At 40.1% G+C, this 19,323-nt stretch overlaps 1 protein-coding gene across 3 annotated transcripts in view; it reads left to right on the top strand.

The window, feature by feature from the left end:
- The window catches only part of LOC105869167 (C4b-binding protein alpha chain), a 29,214-nt gene that overhangs the window by 843 nt on the left and 9,048 nt on the right, over positions 1-19,323 (top strand). Inside the window, exons 2-8 of one of the 3 annotated variants that reach the window (XM_075996895.1) lie at positions 2,469-2,641; positions 3,482-3,763; positions 8,381-8,480; positions 11,054-11,139; positions 11,309-11,503; positions 15,406-15,588; positions 17,743-17,937. In XM_075996895.1, coding sequence (XP_075853010.1) covers positions 2,500-2,641; positions 3,482-3,763; positions 8,381-8,480; positions 11,054-11,139; positions 11,309-11,503; positions 15,406-15,588; positions 17,743-17,937 — 1,183 coding nt within the window. In that variant the 5' untranslated portion in view covers positions 2,469-2,499. The remainder of the gene's footprint in view (positions 1-2,468; positions 2,642-3,481; positions 3,764-8,380; positions 8,481-11,053; positions 11,140-11,308; positions 11,504-15,405; positions 15,589-17,742; positions 17,938-19,323) is intronic. The other 2 variants (XM_075996894.1, XM_012760835.3) reach the window with 2 other exon arrangements.

The raw sequence follows: 19,323 nt of genomic DNA, 5'->3' as shown, positions 1-19,323 counted from the left end.
ATAAAAGGTATACAGAAGAGGCAGGAATGTCAAAGAAGGTCTGTACTAAGCTTACAGATACATTTGAATGTAACATGAGCAAAGAAGGAAGGAGCTGGAGATAAAAAGAGATTCCAGGAAGGGAGAGGAAAGCATGGCAGCAAGTTCTTTCTGAAGTTTGCGAGTGACGTGATTGAGAGCCCAGGTATAAGGAAGGAGAGAGATACTCTGCCTAAAACAAGAGACAAATAGTATTCTTTCCAGATGTACCTACATTTTAAAAGGGGAATTTAGACAAATTAGATATGTTAACTTACAAAGTAATCTCTAATGGAAGGAGAAATTTGGGGACTGAAGATTCTCCCACTGTCTCTCAAATTGCACTACATTGGCATGTGCCGATGGTATTTTTCACAAGAGACCCACCATGTTGGCTAAAGTTCTTGAGTTGGTTTCACTTCTGTTGGAATTTAAAAGATGACGATGTCATTGAACTATGAGGGCATTTGCTAGTCTCAGCTTTTCAGGCCCACAGTTTTAAGGCTAAGCACTGGAATTCCACTTGTTACCAACCAGAGTAAAGGCAGACCTGCGTGGCTTAACGTTTACGTGCAGGAAGGAATCGGACAGAGCAGGATAATTATTAACAATTGAGTTTATGGAGCGTGTAAGTTTTTGCATGTACAGAAGACAATTAGGCCCGGAGGTCTGGGAGTGATTTATTTGTGATGATCAAAGTCATGGACGTGGGTGAGTTCCTCCTAGGAAGACAGTGGAGGGTGAGGCCACAAGAACCCCCAGGACAGTCCCTGGGGACGCCAGCACCTCTCTGTTCCTGGTGTCACCTTGGATCTCATTGTACCAAGGTCCACAATGAAGAACAGACCAAGGGCTTCTGGCCCCAAGTTGACTGGGCATTTGTCTGCACTAAGCAATAATTGAAGTCCCCGGGTGGTGCAGCTCCCATTATGATAATTTTAAGTCATAGTGATGATGTTGTTTTGACTTCTAGGAGTTCTGCTTCTGGCATGATGATGTTCCAGCTCCAATTCTGTCAAACTCTCCCCTAACATTTCTTCTGCATGTTTGCTATGAGCCACCTAAGCACCTGTCAAACCCCTCTCACCAATTCTGGGAGACAATTACAGTTGCCATTCTTATTTTTATAAAAGAGGAAATAGGCTTAGAGGAGCTGAGTGTCTGGCTCATGGGCTCTCAAATCCCATAGGGTAGGACCAGGATTCAAACTCATACAGTCTGGGTGTGACTCCAGAGCCCATGCCCAACTTCCCATAATGTGAGACGGAAACATTTTTGCCAGAAATATTGAGGGACTTCCTTTACCTAAATCGATATGGGCTTTGTGTGAATTATGGACATGTGAGAGTGTCGAACCATCTGGATCTAATGGAGATGTCAAAATAAAAGATAAAATTCAATATTTCTTTGAGTTGACTTCATCTATTCCTTCAAGGACAGGACTATTTCTAATGTAAACTTAGGATATATTGTGTTCTCCAAAGGGATTGGGACGAGGTGGTGAAGAATAAAAAAAGTCCTTAGTAATTTTGCTTTAAACAAATCTTTAAACTGATTAAAAAATGAAAGTACATTTGTCATGTATATTTTTTCATATATATATATATACACACAAAACCATTTTTTCAGAACTGTAAATTACTCGATCATTTATTGCCTTTGTCACCAGTTCTCATGAGGAACTCCCAACAATACCATAAGTATATACAGCCATCCAACTCTTTTTCTCTATCTCATCATTTTCCTGCCTTCTTGTTTTCTTTTTGCTTTACATTTATACCCCTTTGCTCTAAGTCCTTTGCCATTTCCGTGTTCACATCATCTGGCCAATTGCAATAGTTTTCAGAATCAACCTCCCTGTTTCTCTCCTCTGTCCCCTTCGATTTTTGATCTGGAGTCCATCTGCTGTAGTGATCTTCTTAAAGCACAATAATTGTGTCACTGCTTAGCTTAAAAACAAGCAAGCACACAAATCAAAAACAAAACCCCAAATAAAAAAAAACAAAGAAACAATGGCTCTTTATTTTCCAAAGAGTAAAGTCTTATAAATTCCTAAACTTGGCCTTTACATCCTGTTCAGGCTCAACTCCTTAACAGCCATCTCTCCATCTCAGACACTCCACTTACGAGCCAAACTGAAGTATGGCCTACTATTCCCCCAATGCGTCCTGCATTCATTCTCTTTTACAGCATGCCTTCCCCCGGATATAGTCTCCTGTTTAAAGCCCCCTGCCTCTCTCCACTCAGAATCAGTCTTTCTCCTGAGCACGGTGCTTCTGCAGAGACTAAGCCTCACTGTTTTGTGCTGTAACATTCGTGCTCATGTCTTTTTTTTTTTTCCACTCCAGGCCATAATTTCCCTGAAGATACGGATCCCACAGCATTTATTCTACTGCTTTATATCAAGTAGGAATTCAGTAACTGTTTATTAAATTAAGTGATTCTTTCAGCAGAAAAGTGTCAGAGAGGCAGCAGCTGGTCATGTTCCTCCTAAGAGCTCCACATCGGCCCCTTGGTAGAAGACAGGAGACAGCCGCCTGGTCCTTCTCTGGGCTGTGGGAAGTCTCTGATCCAACTCTGTTCCGGGTGACCTTGGTCACTTCTCTGCTGGCCACTGTTCTTGGTGAGTGACGGGAAACAAGCTCAGATCAGCAACAAGCAATCGAGGTCGCCCACGCATTCACTTTTAAGACTCAAAAAGTGATGACTAAGCTTCTAGCAGACATCTAGCTTCATTAACAAAGAGTTTATTTGACCAGCTGGAATATGGAATAAAAAAACACGGCAATTCGCTTCATACATAAAAAAGGAAGTTTTCCATTTTTCCTTAGAATGTCTTCCCCAGGAATTTCCAAAAACCATCTGTCTCCCAACCATAACTTGAAACAATCTCTGTTATCCACCCGTCTGACTCAACAATTTTCACTGATTGTGGATTTATCCAGAATGGAGGGGTGAAGTGGATACGCCTACCAGCGTTCTTAAAAAGTAAATAAGCCCTGTACTTCATTCTTGCAAAAAAGCAGAATTAAGATTTTTGTGTCTAAAGGGCTCCAGGCTTCTTTCTCCATATGATCAAAAATCCAAAAGGTGTAAAAATTATAAATCTCAAGTGTTATTATTACCTGTCTCCCAGACCCACTTTCCCTTCCCCACGGCAACCAATTTTATGTAGTATTATGTGTAATAAAATATTAATAATATGTTTCTGTTAAGGCAAACTCACAGGAACTTCTGGCTTTGCACAGATGCATCTGAGTCAATATGATAGGCTGATGACATTCATGTCTGTCATCCTTTTCAGATAAATGATCTCATATATAGTAAGAAGTGATTTAAAAATTCTACCTTTTATTATTATCATTTATCATTGTTGTTGTCATGGATCAGCAAACATATATTACTGATCACTCCCTGGATTCATTGAGCCCTTCATTCATTATTATTTTTTTCTTCATTAAAGGAGGAAAGAATGGTGCCTATTCTAAAAATGATACTCTTGAAAAATTAAGATGCTGCATCCCAGGATATAACTGGTGGTGTTTCTTGTCATTTTGGTGTCCAGGAGACTGTGGTCCTCCACCCATTTTACCATTTGCTTCTCTGGTAAACCAGCCAAATGAGACAGAGTTCAAAACTGGAAGTACTCTGAAATACACCTGCCGCCCTGGCTACACTAGGACCAGTTCAAATCAGATTGTTACCTGTAGACAGGGCCGATGGAGCTATGGTAGCTTCTGTGTCAGTAAGTATTCAATGTTTATTTTTTTATTTGTGCTTTTCCTTTTTTTGTTCTTTTTTCTTTTTTTCACCCTTATATAATTGGAATATATTTGTGCTTTTTCTGTCTTTGGAAAGTTGTCTCAGAAACTGAACTTCCTGAATCTTTAGCCACTAAGAAACTACCTGGTTTGTCAATTCCTGATTTCAATGTACACACGTATGCCACAGGCACAGGTACCCTCCCTAATGTCTTCCTTGGGTCTCAGGTAGCCCTGTGGTACCTAGGATGCTATGAAGGGCAAGGCCTGAATCCTCAATTTACATCCCAGATATAGACCTCAGGACAAAAGACAAAGGTTGCCTGGAGAATACATTCCTCCCTGAATAGCCTAGAGGCAGAGCTGGGTGGGGCAGGGAAGAAGGTACCATACTGGGCTTGATTCTACCTCCTACTGTTATATTCGAGATTCACAGGGCCGCAGGACAGAGAGACAGAGCCACTGAGGCTGTAATTATCAAAAGGAGTTTTATTGTCTAGCTCTAGCTAGGGTCTGAGCCCCCAGAGTGCCAGCGCAGTGGCCTCTTCTTCGGGCAGGGACCCCCCTTTGTGTGCTAGTGACCCTTTTATAGCAAAGTTGTTTACACACTGGTCATGCATCCGCCCCCACAGTGATTCTTACTTTATCCTGCCCCTGATAGGCTCTAACCTGTTCCGGGTCCTACTGAGAGACTCCGGTTTCCGTGGTCTTTGTCTTTTTCCTCTGCATCCCAGAATGTACTCATAATGCCTTGCGGTTAGCAAACGAGCAAGTAAACAGAAGCTGGAAGGTGTCCATTGTCCTTATAGTCCAGTATCTTACACTAGCTGCTGATCTAGGTGCTGAGAACGTGTCCCTGGGCCTAACATGGCCACCTGTCCAGATCCCAGAATCCAGAGACTCAAAACCAAAAACATAAGCTCACAGTCAAATTTAGCAAGTCTCAAAAGTATTACAGTGGCAGCAAGGTCATGTTTATGACCTTAAAACATATAGACTTTAATAATTTTAAAACTAGTTTTGAGGCCGGGTGCGGTGGCTCACGCCTGTAATCCTAGCACTCTGGGAGGCCGAGGCGGGAGGATTGCTCAAGGTCAGGAGTTGGAAACCAGCCTGAGCAAGAGCGAGACCCCATCTCTACTATAAATAGAAAGAAATTAATTAGCCAACTAATATATATAGAAAAAATTAGCTGGGCATGGTGGTGCATGCCTGGAGTCCCAGCTACTTGGGAGGCTGAGGCAGGAGGATTGCTTGAGCCCAGGAGTTTGAGGTTTCTGTGAGCTAGGCTGATGCCACGGCATTCTAGCCTGGGCAACAGAGCGAGACTCTGTCTCAGAAAAAAAAAAAACAACTAGTTTTGTTTATCGAAGATTACTAAAGTCGCATGAACTAAAAGGCATTTGAACTAGTTTCTATTTTCCTGATAATAAGTTTGATTGAAGGGCTTACTTTTCTTTGACCATTAATTAGAGCTCTTTTATATATTTAGGTAGTGAAATATCACATACACATGACACATAAACACATAGACATACAGACACAAAGACAGAAGCACATCTTATAGCTTTTATAAAGAATTTTCATTTGCTCTCCTTTAAATATTTTTCTTTTTCCCACTTAGATGATCAATCTTTCAATGACCAGTTTTATTGCCCTAAGCAATTATTAGCTAAGCTGCAATTTGCCTTTAAAAAAAGATGACTCTCAGGTGAAACAAGGTAAAAAAAATTTGTATCTCAGAAGCACAGAGCTAGCCGGGCGCGGTGGCTCATGCCTGTAATCCTAGCACTCTGAGAGGCTGAGGCGAGCGGATTGCTCGAGGTCAGGAGTTCGAAACCAGCCTGAGCAAGAGCGAGACCCCGTCTCTACTATAAATAGAAAGAAATTAATTGGCCAACTAATATATATATAAAATTAGCCGGGCATGGTGGCGCATGCCTGTAGTCCCAGCTACTTGGGAGGCTGAGGCAGCAGGATTGCTTGAGCCAGGAGTTTGAGGTTGCTGTGAGCTAGGCTGACACCACGGCACTCACTCTAGCCTGGGCAACAAGCGAGACTCTGTCTCAAAAAAAAAAAAAAAAAAAAAAAGAAGCACAGAGCTAAGAATTTAGGCCTAAATATTGTACCACTATTTGCTTATAATAAGAAGAAAAAAAGTTGTTCCTAAAGGCCTAGTTAAAACAAGGCGGCCAGGAAAAGCACCTTAAACAAAGGCAAGGCTTATTGAAACCTTAAAATCTGTACCCCCATAATATGCCAAAATAAAAAAAAAATTAAAAAAATAAAAATAAATAAAAAAAAAGAAACAAAGGCAAGGCTTGTTATGTAAATTTAAAACAAAGGCAACAGTTTTTAGCAACCCAGTCCTCTCCCTCAGACACCCTTACAAATGGAAATTTCCTTTATAGATATAAATTTCTTTTCCAAAAGGGTTTCAAGATAGCCAATTAAATGCCAAGAAGGTGTCTTTTAGGTAGGTGGTCTTTTTAACACAGCTACTATTTCTTACCTAAAATTGCTGAGTTCAGGTTAGAGCCCATTAAGGAATGGGCAAGAAAAAAAGCATTCTCTATGCCTAAACTCAGCACAGATGGGTGTGAAAAAGAAGCAAGTCCAATTCACCTGAGGGCCTCCCTTTTGTAAACACTTTATCCAGATAGCTTTCTTTTTGTCTTTGGGATGGAATAGTATTAAGCTAAGAGGACAGCCGATTTAATTGTTCATATCAGTTAGTCATTTAAGCTTTTTATTTGTCTTTTGTAAAGAGACTTTTAAAAGAGAGAATAGCCAGGCAGTGGCTCACATTTACAATCCTAGCACTCTGGGTGGCCGAGGTAGGTGGATCCTTTGAGCTCAGGAGTTTGAGACCAACCTGAGCAAGAGCGAGACCCTGTCTCTACTAAAAATAGAAAGAAATTAGCTGGGCAACTAAAAATATATAGAAAAAATTAGCTGGGCATGGTGGCACATGCTTCTAGTCCCAGCTACTCGGGAGACTGAGGCAGGAGGATTGCTTGAGGCCAGGAGTTTGAGGTTGCTGTGAGCTAGGCTGACGCCATGGCACTCTAGCCCGGGCAACAGAGTGAGACTCTGTCTCGAAAAAAATAAAATAAAATAAAAGAGAGAATAAAAATATTGGAATCTTTTTAGAAGCTTCCACAGATCAATGAGACCAAATTCAGGGGCCCTCATTTTCAACTGCACTTCTTAAAGTGTAGTGTTATACATTTGGAACAGTTCCACTGTAATTTTAAGTTGCCTTTAATAAGATTTTGCCATTTCTGTAAGCATTTGCTGCTTCTGGGGCCTAATACTTAATACATGCATAGATAGGAGTAGCCCGAAGGTAGAGTTCTCAGTTCTTCCGAAATTAAGAATCCCATTTTTACCTTGAATTGTCACTTTGGCTCTCACATCTCCATGATCAACTTAGCCAATGATTTGTGTGTGTGTGTGGGTAAGAAAAAGAAACAAAGAATAGAACACGAAAATCCCCTTGAAAGCTGGAGTTTGCATCCCCTGCCATATTGCCATTTTTGCCAGTTTTGATCTGACCCAGTTGGACATCTGAGGCCTCTAACTGGATCCAAACCAGTTAATAACTGGATCTGATCCAATCCTGGACCCAGTCCAGTTTCTGTCATAACTTCTGAACGCAGTTCAGATTTAAAAAAAATGTGCTCCAACAAACTTGAAGGGCTCATAACACAGTTTGCGAAGCTTTGGGATCTGAGAGAGAACTCCTTAACCAGCCCCAGTTGCTGCAAAGAGAGCAATGGGCACGTTGGGCCTGGCGAGTACCACACTTGGTAGCTTAATGCTCCCAGTGGTTGCTGGAAGTTCTACTTCAGATCCCACTTTCTGACACCATCTATTAAAAGAAAAACCTTGGACAAATTACATTTAACAGATTTTTTTTTTTTTTTTTGAGACAGAGTCTCACTGTCTTGCCTCGACTAGAGTGCCGTGGCATCAGCCTCCCGTGTAGCTGGGACTACAGGCATGCGCCATCATGCCTGGCTAATTTTTTTCTATTTTTATAGAGACGGGGTCTTGCTCTTGCTCTTGCTCAGGCTGGTCTCCAACTCCTGAACTCAAGCAATCCTCCTGCCTCAGCCTCCCAGTGTGCTGGGATTATAGGCGTGAGCCACTGCGCCCGGCCCATTCAACAGAATTTAATTGAACAAAGAATGATGTTCGAATTGGGGCAGCTTTCAGAAAGAACAAGTTCAGAGAGACTCCAAGTGCTGCCATGTGACTAAAGATTTATGGACCGAAAAAGGAAAATGATTGTAGAAAATGGAAGTGAGATACAGAAACAGTTGGACTAGTTAACAGCTCAGTGTTTGTCTTATTTGAACGCGGTCCGAACAGTTGGCCCCTTTTGATTAGCCAAAACTGGGTGATTGCCACAAGAGTAGGTTCCAGCCTGTTTACACATCCAGTTAAGTTACAGTTCACCATGTACAAGAGAAACCTTTAGGCCTAACTTCAAATACGTAAGGAGGAAGGCAGGTTTAGGCTAAACTTAATTTAATATGATGCCATATCTGTGAGTGCTTGGGTCCCTAATCATCATTTCATTTTTTTTCTCCCAGAGAAACGGTGCAGAAACCCAGGAGATTTACCCCATGGGAACGTGCAAGTGAAGACAGATTTCTATTTTGGATCACAAATCGAATTCAGCTGTTTAGAAGGGTGAGTGTGAGGTAATCTGGAAACCATTCTTTTAAGTTAATTTTTAAAGTAGCGAATGTGTTCATATATTTCAAAATTTAAAATTGATGTAAAAAGACAGACAGTGAGGATTCTCGCTTCCATCCTGTCTCCATTCGCCCCATTCTTTCCCGTCCTCCAGCAAGGATCCATTTTTTATTGGTTTCCTATGTGTCTTTCTAGTGTTTCCTTATACAAATACAAGCTAAGCAATTAGCAAATATTCTTATTTTCTTTCTTTCCAATAACAAGTGTAGTTTTGAATCTTGCTTTGTTGTTTACTTATCAATATATATTTGGAGATGTTTCCCTTTTTGTACATAGAGAGCTTCCTCATTAATTTCCTTTTGCAACTGCATAGAATTTTATGTGTCATGCCCTTTTTTTCTTTTTTTTGAGACAGAGTCTCACTCTGTTGCCCGGGCTAGAGTGCCATGGCATCAGCCTAGCTCACAGCAACCTACAACTCCTGAGCTCAAGCAATCCTCTGCCTCAGCCTCCCAAGTAGCTGGGACTACAGGTATGCCCCATCATGCCTGGCTAATTTTTTCTATATATTTTTAGTTGGCCAATTAATTTCTATTTTTAGTAGAGACAGGGTCTTGATCTTGCTCAGGCTGGTTTCGAACTCCTGACCTTGAGCGATCCGCCCGCTTCGGCCTCCCAGAGTGCTAGGATTACAGGCGTGAGCCACTGCGCCCGGTCTATTTCTGGACTTTCTATTCAGTGTCAATGTCATTGTTTTGTCTATATATTCATGTACAAGTTTCCCAATTGTTTAATTATCAAGGACTTAATAATACATTTTAATAGCCAATAGAGGTAGTCTTACCTATTGCTTATCCTTTTCAAAGTTTTCCTGACAATACTTATTTATTTTTCTATATAAACTTTAAAGTTAGGCATATTTTTATTTTTATTTTATTTTATTTATTTATTTTTTTTGAGACAGAGTCTCACTTTGTTGCCCAGGCTAGAGTGAGTGCCGTGGCGTCAGCCCGGCTCACAGCAACCTCAATCTCCGGGGCTCAGTGATCCTACTGCCTCAGCCTCCCGAGTAGCTGGGACTACAGGCATGCGCCACGATGCCCGGCTAATTTTTTGTATATATATTTTTAGTTGGTCAATTAATTTATTTCTATTTTTGGTAGAGACGGGGTCTCACTCAGGCTGGTTTCGAACTCCTGACCTTGAGCAATCCGCCCGCCTCGGCCTCCCAAAGTGCTAGGATTACAGGCGTGAGCCACCACGCCCGGCCGAAAGTTAGGCATATTTTTAAATCAGTGGTGGATTGTTTTTAACTTACTTTTAGAAGAATAGATATTTTATGATGTTGAGTCTCTGTGGGTACAAACACGTATGTTGCTGTAGGGAAGGTGAATCTTTTCCTCTGCCCCCTGAACGTCTCTCCTGGGCCTGAGAATGAAGTTGACATACAACAGAATAACAGGAGAAAAGCATACAGATTTTATTTTTACATGCACATAGGAGCCTTTTCAGGAGAGTGTAGTCCTAAACAGTGGTTGGGCTTACATACTTGTTGAACAAAGAGTAGTAATTGTGAAAAAGTAACTAAAGTATTTGGAAAGGCTAAAGAAAGATAAGGATTATTTTAACAAAGTTTTTTTGTACATTTTTTTTTTTTCTTGACTTTGACTCCCTGTCTCTAGTGGTAAGAATGTTTTTTTTTTTTTCCTTCTGGTACAGGGAGGTATCTTCTCATGTGGGAGTTTTATCTCCTGCTTTCGGGAAGAAAATGGGAGTTCGTTGGGCCGTTCTTACGTCTTGCTGCTTTTCAAGTGTGTTGAACTCAAAACAATCCTTATGCTGAAGTGTCATATTTCGGCATATTCTTCTACCCTGTCTTATGCTTCCCCATTCATCGTAGTGTTTTTTCTACTTTCTTCAGGAGTGTTTCAATGTTTTCCTTGCATTGATTTTGCATTTCTTGAAGAGTTCAAACCTAGGTATTTTATGTTTGCTACTTTAAAGGTTTGTTTTTTTTTTCCCATTATGTAGTCTAAATGGTTGATTATCTATCTACCTAATCTGTCTTTCTATCTACCTACTTACTATTGATTTCTGCATGTTTGATATCTCAGGTAACTTTCTAAATTCATTCATTCTTTGTAATAGTCTTTCAGTTGAATTCTCTTAGGATTCTTGCCACCTAAGCCAAGTATATGGACATCAGTGGGAGGCTTCCAAGCAGAGATCATGAGAGTTTGGGGTCAGTAATCTAGCTGCTACTCTCAACCAAAGAAAATTGCAGAACACACTGAAGTGAGTCTTCTATTGTCCTACGTGAGCTCTGGATGAACTGCATGCCTGACACCTAGTAGATGCTCAATAATAGACTAAAGAATGAAAGAACAAATGAACAAACACACCTCATTGCAGTGATGAAATTTTACTAAATGGAGTGCTCAAAGGGATGTGACATTATTTCTTCATTTCGACATTGAATAAAAATTCTATCTGTTCAGATCCCCTTTTTCCATTTTAATTTGGGGTAGGAAGAATTCCATTAAAATCTTTGATTCTCTCTTGTTCAGATATAACTTAATTGGCTCAGCCACTAGTCATTGTGAGGTCCGAGATAAGGGAGTTGACTGGAGTGACCCTTTCCCACAGTGTGAAAGTAAGTAAAGATTTCTTCTGACTTGACTGTAAACTTAAACTATGCTAGGTTATAAAGTCCCTGTGCATCTTTGCCTCTATGTGTACTCTCCATTAGAATTGGCATGAATTTTTAGATCTGTGATAACGCCTGCCCTGAATATTTCCTTCTCTTCACTCACTCATATCAGTTGTCAAGTGTGAGTCCCCTCCAGACATCAGCAATGGGAAGCACAGTGGTGGAAAAGAAGACAGCTACACATATGGCTCCTCTGTCACCTACAGCTGTGACCGCCGCTTCTCGCTCATAGGCCAGGCCTCCATTTCCTGCACGGTGGAGAATAAAACCATAGGTGTCTGGAGCCCCAGCCCTCCTACCTGCGAACGTAAGTCATAAGGATGGATTCTCCTTTAAGTTGTTTGTTCTCCTTTGTTTAAAAGAAGAATAAAGAATAATTTATTGGGAAAATGGAACAATTCAAAGACTAATTATTACCCCGATGCAATCATTTATTTGGCCAGCTGATACTTACTGCATGCTGTTTTTAGAATATAGTAACAAACAGCACCCCTATCTCACTGGTTCGGTGAAGTTCATTCTCATTCATACCGAGTGTGTTGTGTGCCCCAGAGATTCTCCAGAGCAGCTGTGGTCTGTGTGTTAGCTTAGCAACCTGCTCGGCAATCCAGGTTGCTTTGATCTTATGTTACCTCCTTATTAAAATGTGGTTCACAATCTCTTCAGTAGAGGAAGAGAGAAAGGCAAGTATATGTGACCACATACCACTTTCCATTGCAGCCTTTTATCTAGAACCAGAGGGAAGCCTCAGAGGACTGGGGAATGTAGTCCTTTGTTTGTTCAGGAAGTGGAACTGGAACTATCGGTTAGCACTTGTCATGTCAATCATATATGCCTATAGTGTAAGCGAAACCTACTGAACACCAGAAGGCCAAAAGGACAAAGCAAGCAAAAATTAAGCCAGAAGATATATTCTGGTATTGTTATTTTGCTAATCTAAGGCATCTTGCTTTGATACTAAATTCACACAGTATCACTTACTCTTCTGACTTACAGCAGAACATAATCAAACCAGGGGCACAAAAGGACATGACACTGCAGAGTGCAAAGTGCTTGGAGTCAGGTCTGCAAGAAGTGGAAAGGGCAGGAGCTGAGGCTGGAAAAGTTAGCATGGGCCAGGTTATGAAGGGCCTTGTATGCCACTCTCAGGAGTTCATAACAAAGGTTCATTGAAAGGCTAGGGGAGTACCATGTTTCCCTGAAAATAAGACAGGGTCTTATATTTATTTTTCCTCAAGAAGACACCCTAGGGCTTATTTTCAGGGCATGTGTTATTTTTTTTACGTACGGTACAACAATCTACATGTATTCAAATATAGTGAAGTCGTCTTCTGATCATCATAACTCTCCAAACCCCCAATTCCATCCTGAATTTCTTGAGACTCTGTTTCCTTTAGAACCATTGGCCCCAATCTCTCATGTCAAGCAATAGAGCTCTCATGGGGCAGATGAGAAGGGCTGCTCATCTTCTTTCCCACTCCAAGACGAAATGCATGGGTTGTGCAGATGCGCTGCGTAGCCACCGCCTATCACTAGGTCTTATTTTCGGGGTAGGGCTACTATTGCACAAATGCTTAGAAATCCTGCTAGGGCTTATTTGATGGGTAGGTCTTATTTGGGGGGAAACACGGTAAATGTGCTGCATCTTAGAAAGATAAATCTGGCTGCAGGATGGACAACAATCTGAAGAGAGATAAAACTTAACCAATAGGCACCTGCTATGTATGGTCTGAATACTGTGTCCCTCCAAATTTGTGTTAGAATTCGGACCCAATGTGATACTTTCAATAGGCGGCGGGGCCTTTTGTGAAGTGATTAAGTCATGAGGGATCCACCCGCATGAATTGGATTAGTGCTCTTATAAAAGAGGTTGAAAGGAGAGCCCTGGTCTTTCTTGCCCTTCTACTTTGTGAGAACACGGTATTCCATCCATTCCTCCATGTAAGGACACAGCAAGGAGGCGCCATCTTGGAAGTAGAGAGCAAGCCCTCACCAGACACCGGTTCTGCTGGTGCCTAGATCTTGGACTTCTCAACCTCTGAAACTGTGAGAAAAAAAATTTCAATTATTTATAAACTACCCAGCTAAGTTATTTTGTTATAGCTGTAGACATAGACTAAGACAGCACCTTTGCAACCCTCCAGCCAAGTAGTAAAGGTCGTGTTAACTGTAGTTATGGTAGTGGGCTTGGAGAGAAGTTGAAGGATTATAGACCAACTAAGGTGGTAGGATTGACAAGTCTTGATGACTGACTATGTGGGGAAGGGGGTGGGGTCAGTTTGTTCTCTCCCTGTCGGGGTACAGGTCTCTGACATCCTGGCTGCCTTTGCATGACACCATATTGTTACGATGGGCCACTGACCCACAACCAAAATCATCCAGGAAATTTGGCCCTTATATTGGAAGTTCTGGGTGCCTTGGAGGTAACTGTTTCTCCTGGGTTATATATGACTGGTTTTTATTGGTAGTGTAGTTGGAGGAGTTATCCATAATCATCTCATACAAGGACCAACATGATGGGGACTCATTTTGCTGAGGTTTTTAGAAACTGAAAACATACATATATATATATATATATATATATATATATATATACACACACACACACACACACATATAATACACATATATATTATATATTATGCAATATATACAATATATATTATATATGTATGTATATACATATATATAGATTTAAGTATACAGTTTATTTTTAATTTTTAATTTTTCTCATTTATTTTTTATTTATATATTAACATGGGGTACAAGTGAAATTTTGCGACATTGATATATTGCATTGTAATGAAGTCAGGGCCTTCAGGGCATTCATCGGAGCAATGCACATTGTACCCACCAACCAACCTCTCATCATCCACCCCCATGCCCCTCCAAATCTCCACTGTCCATCATTCCACACTCTGCTTCCTTGTGTACACAGTATTTATAAGTGGGAGTACTTGTAAGCGAGAACATGTGATGTTTGTCTTTCTGTGTCTGAGTTGTTTTACTTAAAATAATGGCCTCCAGTTCCATCCATGTTGCTGCAAAAGACATGATTTCATTCTTTTTTATAGCTGAATAGTATTCCACTATGTATATATACCATATCTTCTTTATCTAATCTTCAGTTGATTAGCACTTAGGTTGATTCTATATCTTTGCTACTATGAATAGTGCTGCAATAAACATCTGAGTGCAAGTATCTTTTTTATATGATTTCTTTTCCTTTGGGTAGATACTCAGAAGTAGAATTACTGGATCATATGGTAGTTCTATTTTTAGTTCTTTGAGAAATCTCCATATTATTTTTCATAGAGGCTGTACTAATTTGCATTCTCACCAACGGTGTGGTGTGTAAGAGTTCCCTTTTCTCTGCATCCTTGCCAACATCTTTTTTTTTTGTCTTTTTAATAATAGCCATTCTATTGGTATAAGATGATATCTCATTGTGGTTTTAATTTGCATTTCTCTGATGATTAGTGATATTGAACATTTTTTTCATATGCTTGTTGGGTGTTTGTTTGTCTTCTTTTAAAAAGGTCTATTCATGTCCTTAGCCTATTTTTTAATGGGGTTAATTGTTTTGTCATTGTTGTTGAGTTGTTTGAGTTCCTTGCTGATTCTGGATATTAGTTCCCTGTTAGACGTATAGTTTGCAACATTTTTCCCATTCTGCAGGTTGTCTACTCACTCTGTTGATTATTTATTTTGCTGTGCAGAAGCCTTGTAGCTTAAGTTACATTTGTTTATTTTTATTTCTATTGTCTGTACTTTTGAGTTCTTAGTCATAAATTCTTTGTCTACACCAATGTCCAGAAGAGTTTTCCGTAGGTTTTCTTCTATATTTTTATAGTTTCAGGTCCTACATTCAAGTCATTAATCCATCCTGTGTTGATTTTTTAAAAGGGTGAGAGATATGGGTCTAATTTCATTCTTCAGATGGCAGTCCAATTTTCCCAGCATCATTTATTGAAAAGAGTGTCCTTTTCCCAATGTATGTTTTTGTCAAAATTTTCAAAGATCAGTTGGCTGTAGGTATATCACTTTGTTTCTGTATTCTCTCTATATATTCACTTTAAAATGTTTTCACTATATCTACTTAACATGTACTTATATCAGGTGTTTGTGTTATAATTGGATTAGCAGTAGCAGTACTTTCATCGTCATTTCTTTTTTAAAATTCACTTGTCTTTTCTTATGATTCTTTAGAAATCAATTGTCCTCAGCCAAATGTGCCACATGGAAGTATTATCTCTGGATTTGGACCCATCTATTCTTATAAAGACACTATTGTGTTTAACTGCCAGAAAGGTTTTATTCTCCAAGGCAGCAGTTTAATACATTGTGAAGCTGACAAAAAGTGGGATCCTCCTCCTCCTACTTGTGAGCCCAGTAAGTATGGACCATGAAGGAATTTCAGTGTTTGGCATCTAAAGGTAACCAGAAATGTTTGTGTGGGTATACTTACATACCTAGGCCCACTTTGAATTACGGTAAAAATTTAACTTTAGATCAATAATTTCCTTTTCCTGTCGAATAGAAGAATGATTTCAGTTCTTGTACAAGGTCACATATCAGTAAAAATGGCTGCTACATACAGTTGTGCAGGTTGTGCACACTCTAACCCTAAAGGGAAGCATTGACATTGTAGACATTGTGGATTAGTATATTTATTTCAACAATTTTCTGCTAGTTGATAGAAAATTGTCTTATTCTAACAAAATCATCATATTATGATAATTATTTTGAAAGGTAAATAACAAAATGTCCTGAGGAAAAATGCCTTCTTCTAACTTGCACAAAAATATTGTATGGACCAGCTATGATTCTGACACTCTGTGGTCATAAACTCATGTGGATTATTATTAATAAAAATAATGATAATCATAATTACGATAATTTAACCTTGACTAGGTACATAACAAGAATTGACTCAGTGAATCCTCCTACTGATTATAGACACTATTATTATCCTCATTTTACAGATGAGGAAATTGTTCACAAAGGTTAAATGACTTGCCCAAGATCATCCAACTGGTAAGGGGAGGAAGCCATTGATGCCTTGTTCTCTTACGTTTGCCCTTTTGAAATGTCAAGAACTATATCCTGGGAACATCTGGAACAGTGATGTGAGGAGTTTAAGGAGAACTTTCACTGTAAAGGTGTCTAATGAGCTGATCAAAATCAACAATGAAAACCATTCAAGGTCTCTGGAGATTGATCAAAGTGCTTACAGCAAATTGAGACGCATTTATTCACCATATATAGGGTGACTTGTTATGAACACTGGGAGGCCATTGCATTAGAGCTAGAGATTGCATACAGCCCCCAACAGCTCTACCATGTGGGAAAACTGTTTCTGTGGGGTTTACAAGTGACACTTCCCATCTTCCCCAGCTCCTTGGCATGTAAAATGTATGTGGGGTAGATTTGGCAACCAGTGAACATTAAGTGATAGCATTTTCCAAAACTCTATGCTGTCGAAGACCTATATTGGATTGGTGGCAGCTGCCAAATTTCAGTGTTTGCTCCTCCACCCCAATTCCCATTATATAGAAAGGATCTGGGTGGGAAAGTGGTAAAGAATTTGGTCCTCCTTTCCTGCATGGCTTATGTTGCAGGAGAGCTGTTCCAGTGGGCTCAGTAGCAAAGTGACATCTCCTATCCTCCCCAGCTTCCTGGAATGGAAGAACTTTGTGGGTAGATTTGACAGCTTGTGAATATTGGCAGATCTTATTCTCCCAGCTTGGTCTTTGGAATATGTATACTTGGTGGTGGGCAGTACCAGTTCCTACTGCCCCCCCCCCATTCCCCTCTCCATAGCTCCTACATCATAGGAAGGACTCTGGTGAGGCATCTGGTGAAGAATGAGTTCCCTGATTTCCCCCAGCTCCTGATCCACAGGACAGAAGTTTTTCCAGGGAAGATAGGGAGAAAGCTTCAAAGACTGTCAACACCCTGCCCCTGCCAAGGAGCCCAACTTCAACTGGATCAGAGACTGTGAGGCAATTTATGCCCTATTGAATTATTTAAAAAGAATGGAGAAATCAGTTAACAATTACTGGAGTCTAACAATTGTATGTAATACCCACAAAGGCAGACCAGCCAAGAGCCTCATGGAAAAGAGATAAAGAGAAAACCACCAACATCCCTGGTTGTTTGGAAGACTGTGTGCATGCATGCCCAAGGCTGTGCTCTCAGAGGCATGCTATCAGATGTTGCACACTTTGGTGGAAATACACTCAACTGGAATAGTCTGGTCAAGTCATTAACTAATAAGAGAACAAGGAAACAACAATGGGCCCCAAAGGCGTTGAGGGAAAAATCAGTGTCCATAGTCGCCACAAGATATTATCTAACATGTCAAATTTTCAACACAAAATGATCAGACACGTAAAGAAGCAGGGAAAAGTGACCCATACGACGAGAAAGAGCCAACAATAAGCTGAATGAACACAAGACGCCCTTTGCTAGGACAGGCTCGTTGATTGCTGTGGCAGTCCTAGTAACAGTGTCCTTTTTACTTGTCCTTCTTTTTATGCATAGATAGTTGTACTGACTTACCAGATATTCCACATGCTTCCTGGGATGGCTATCCTAAGCCAACAAAAGACCAACTGCATGATGTTGGGACTGTGTTAAAATACCACTGTCTTCCTGGCTACAAACCCGCCGTGGATGAGCCTACAACTGTGACTTGTCAAAAGAATCTGAGTTGGACCCCCTACAAAGGGTGTAAGGGTGAGTTTTTATGTTTTTTAATATGTTTGTATATTAAATGTCCAGTATGTGCTAGGATTCTCCACCTTAAATGTATGTCATTTTATCCTTCAAAATAAATTTAGAATTGTATTAATGCAACACAACAGTGTAGTGTTATCGTCAGAAGGGACCATAAACTTAGAATTTGAGGTGCCGAGAAATTGTTACCTTTCCGCATCCCAGATCAGAATGCAATGAGAAATAGACTCAGAAGGCAAGTAGCATGCAGATTAAGTATTAGCTTCCCTGCTGGGAAAACTAGAACAGAGAATACAGCTCAGCTATTGCTGCGATCAGACTTCCTTCACAGCCCGTACCTCCCCGCTGTAGACTTTGGGGTTCTGGGCCCCAAAAGTCTGTGAAACAGTCATGAATGATCACAGCCAGCTGCAAGGTGACTTGTGTCTCATGCCTCTTGAGCCAGGAGATGGCAGGTTGACAGTGCTGGGTCTACTTACCTGCCTCTGGAAGACAGACCCTGACTCCTGACCCCAGAAAGGACAGTTTCTTCAGTTTCACGTCCTCTGGTCATGGGAATGAATGAGGAGCTGTAGGGCAAGTGGATGCTATTTTATGGGCCTCAGTAGATTTGACAAGAAAGGAAGAAAATGCTTCCTTCTACTTGTCTATCAGAACCTTGCCATTTTAGAGGTGAAGACACTAACACCCAGAATACAGGGAATTTGCTGCTACAGATCAGGATTTGGAAAATGTGTGAAATGCACAAATAATGAAAAGTGATAGTTTAGATCAACTTATCAGGAGATTACTTAACAAAGGTTAATTGCAATGATTCAGACTCCTTTTGGGGAAATAGAATGAAAGATTTTCAATAAAAGGACTAAATTAAAAATATATTTAACAAAACATATCGCCACCACCTAAATAACAAAGTATTGCTTATAGATGCTTAGAAACCTACACTCTTGGTTGTATTTATTTTACCCATTATGGTCTTATTGATTTAATTACTTAATAAAGCACATCTGTAACTATTTAAAAAGCAGAAGTGAAATGGTATTTTTCCAAGTTACGAAATCTGATCAAATATAAATTTAGACTCACGACTTAACATATTTAAAAATTTTCTGCACTGGAAAGCATTACATAAATATTGTTGTTGTTAGAATATAGGAACCATATGAATGTTGGGCATTTTTATTGTAATTCATAAACAAATGAGCACTGAAAGCATTGGAGCATGCCTCAAAGACCCCATTGTAGTGCTGGCCAAGCTCCTGGTGTGGAAAACAGAGCATATTATTCTGTTCTGATGTTTTCTCTTATATTAGGCAATATCAGGTTCTATCTTAAAGTATTTATACCTAATGAATGAAAAATTATATCCGTATATCAGCCCCAACT

Source organism: Microcebus murinus, chromosome 23 (assembly GCF_040939455.1).
Source record: "Microcebus murinus isolate Inina chromosome 23, M.murinus_Inina_mat1.0, whole genome shotgun sequence".
Lineage (NCBI taxonomy): Eukaryota > Metazoa > Chordata > Mammalia > Primates > Cheirogaleidae > Microcebus > Microcebus murinus.
Note: the sequence above shows the minus strand (reverse complement) of the source record. Positions and strands in the feature narration are given on the sequence as shown.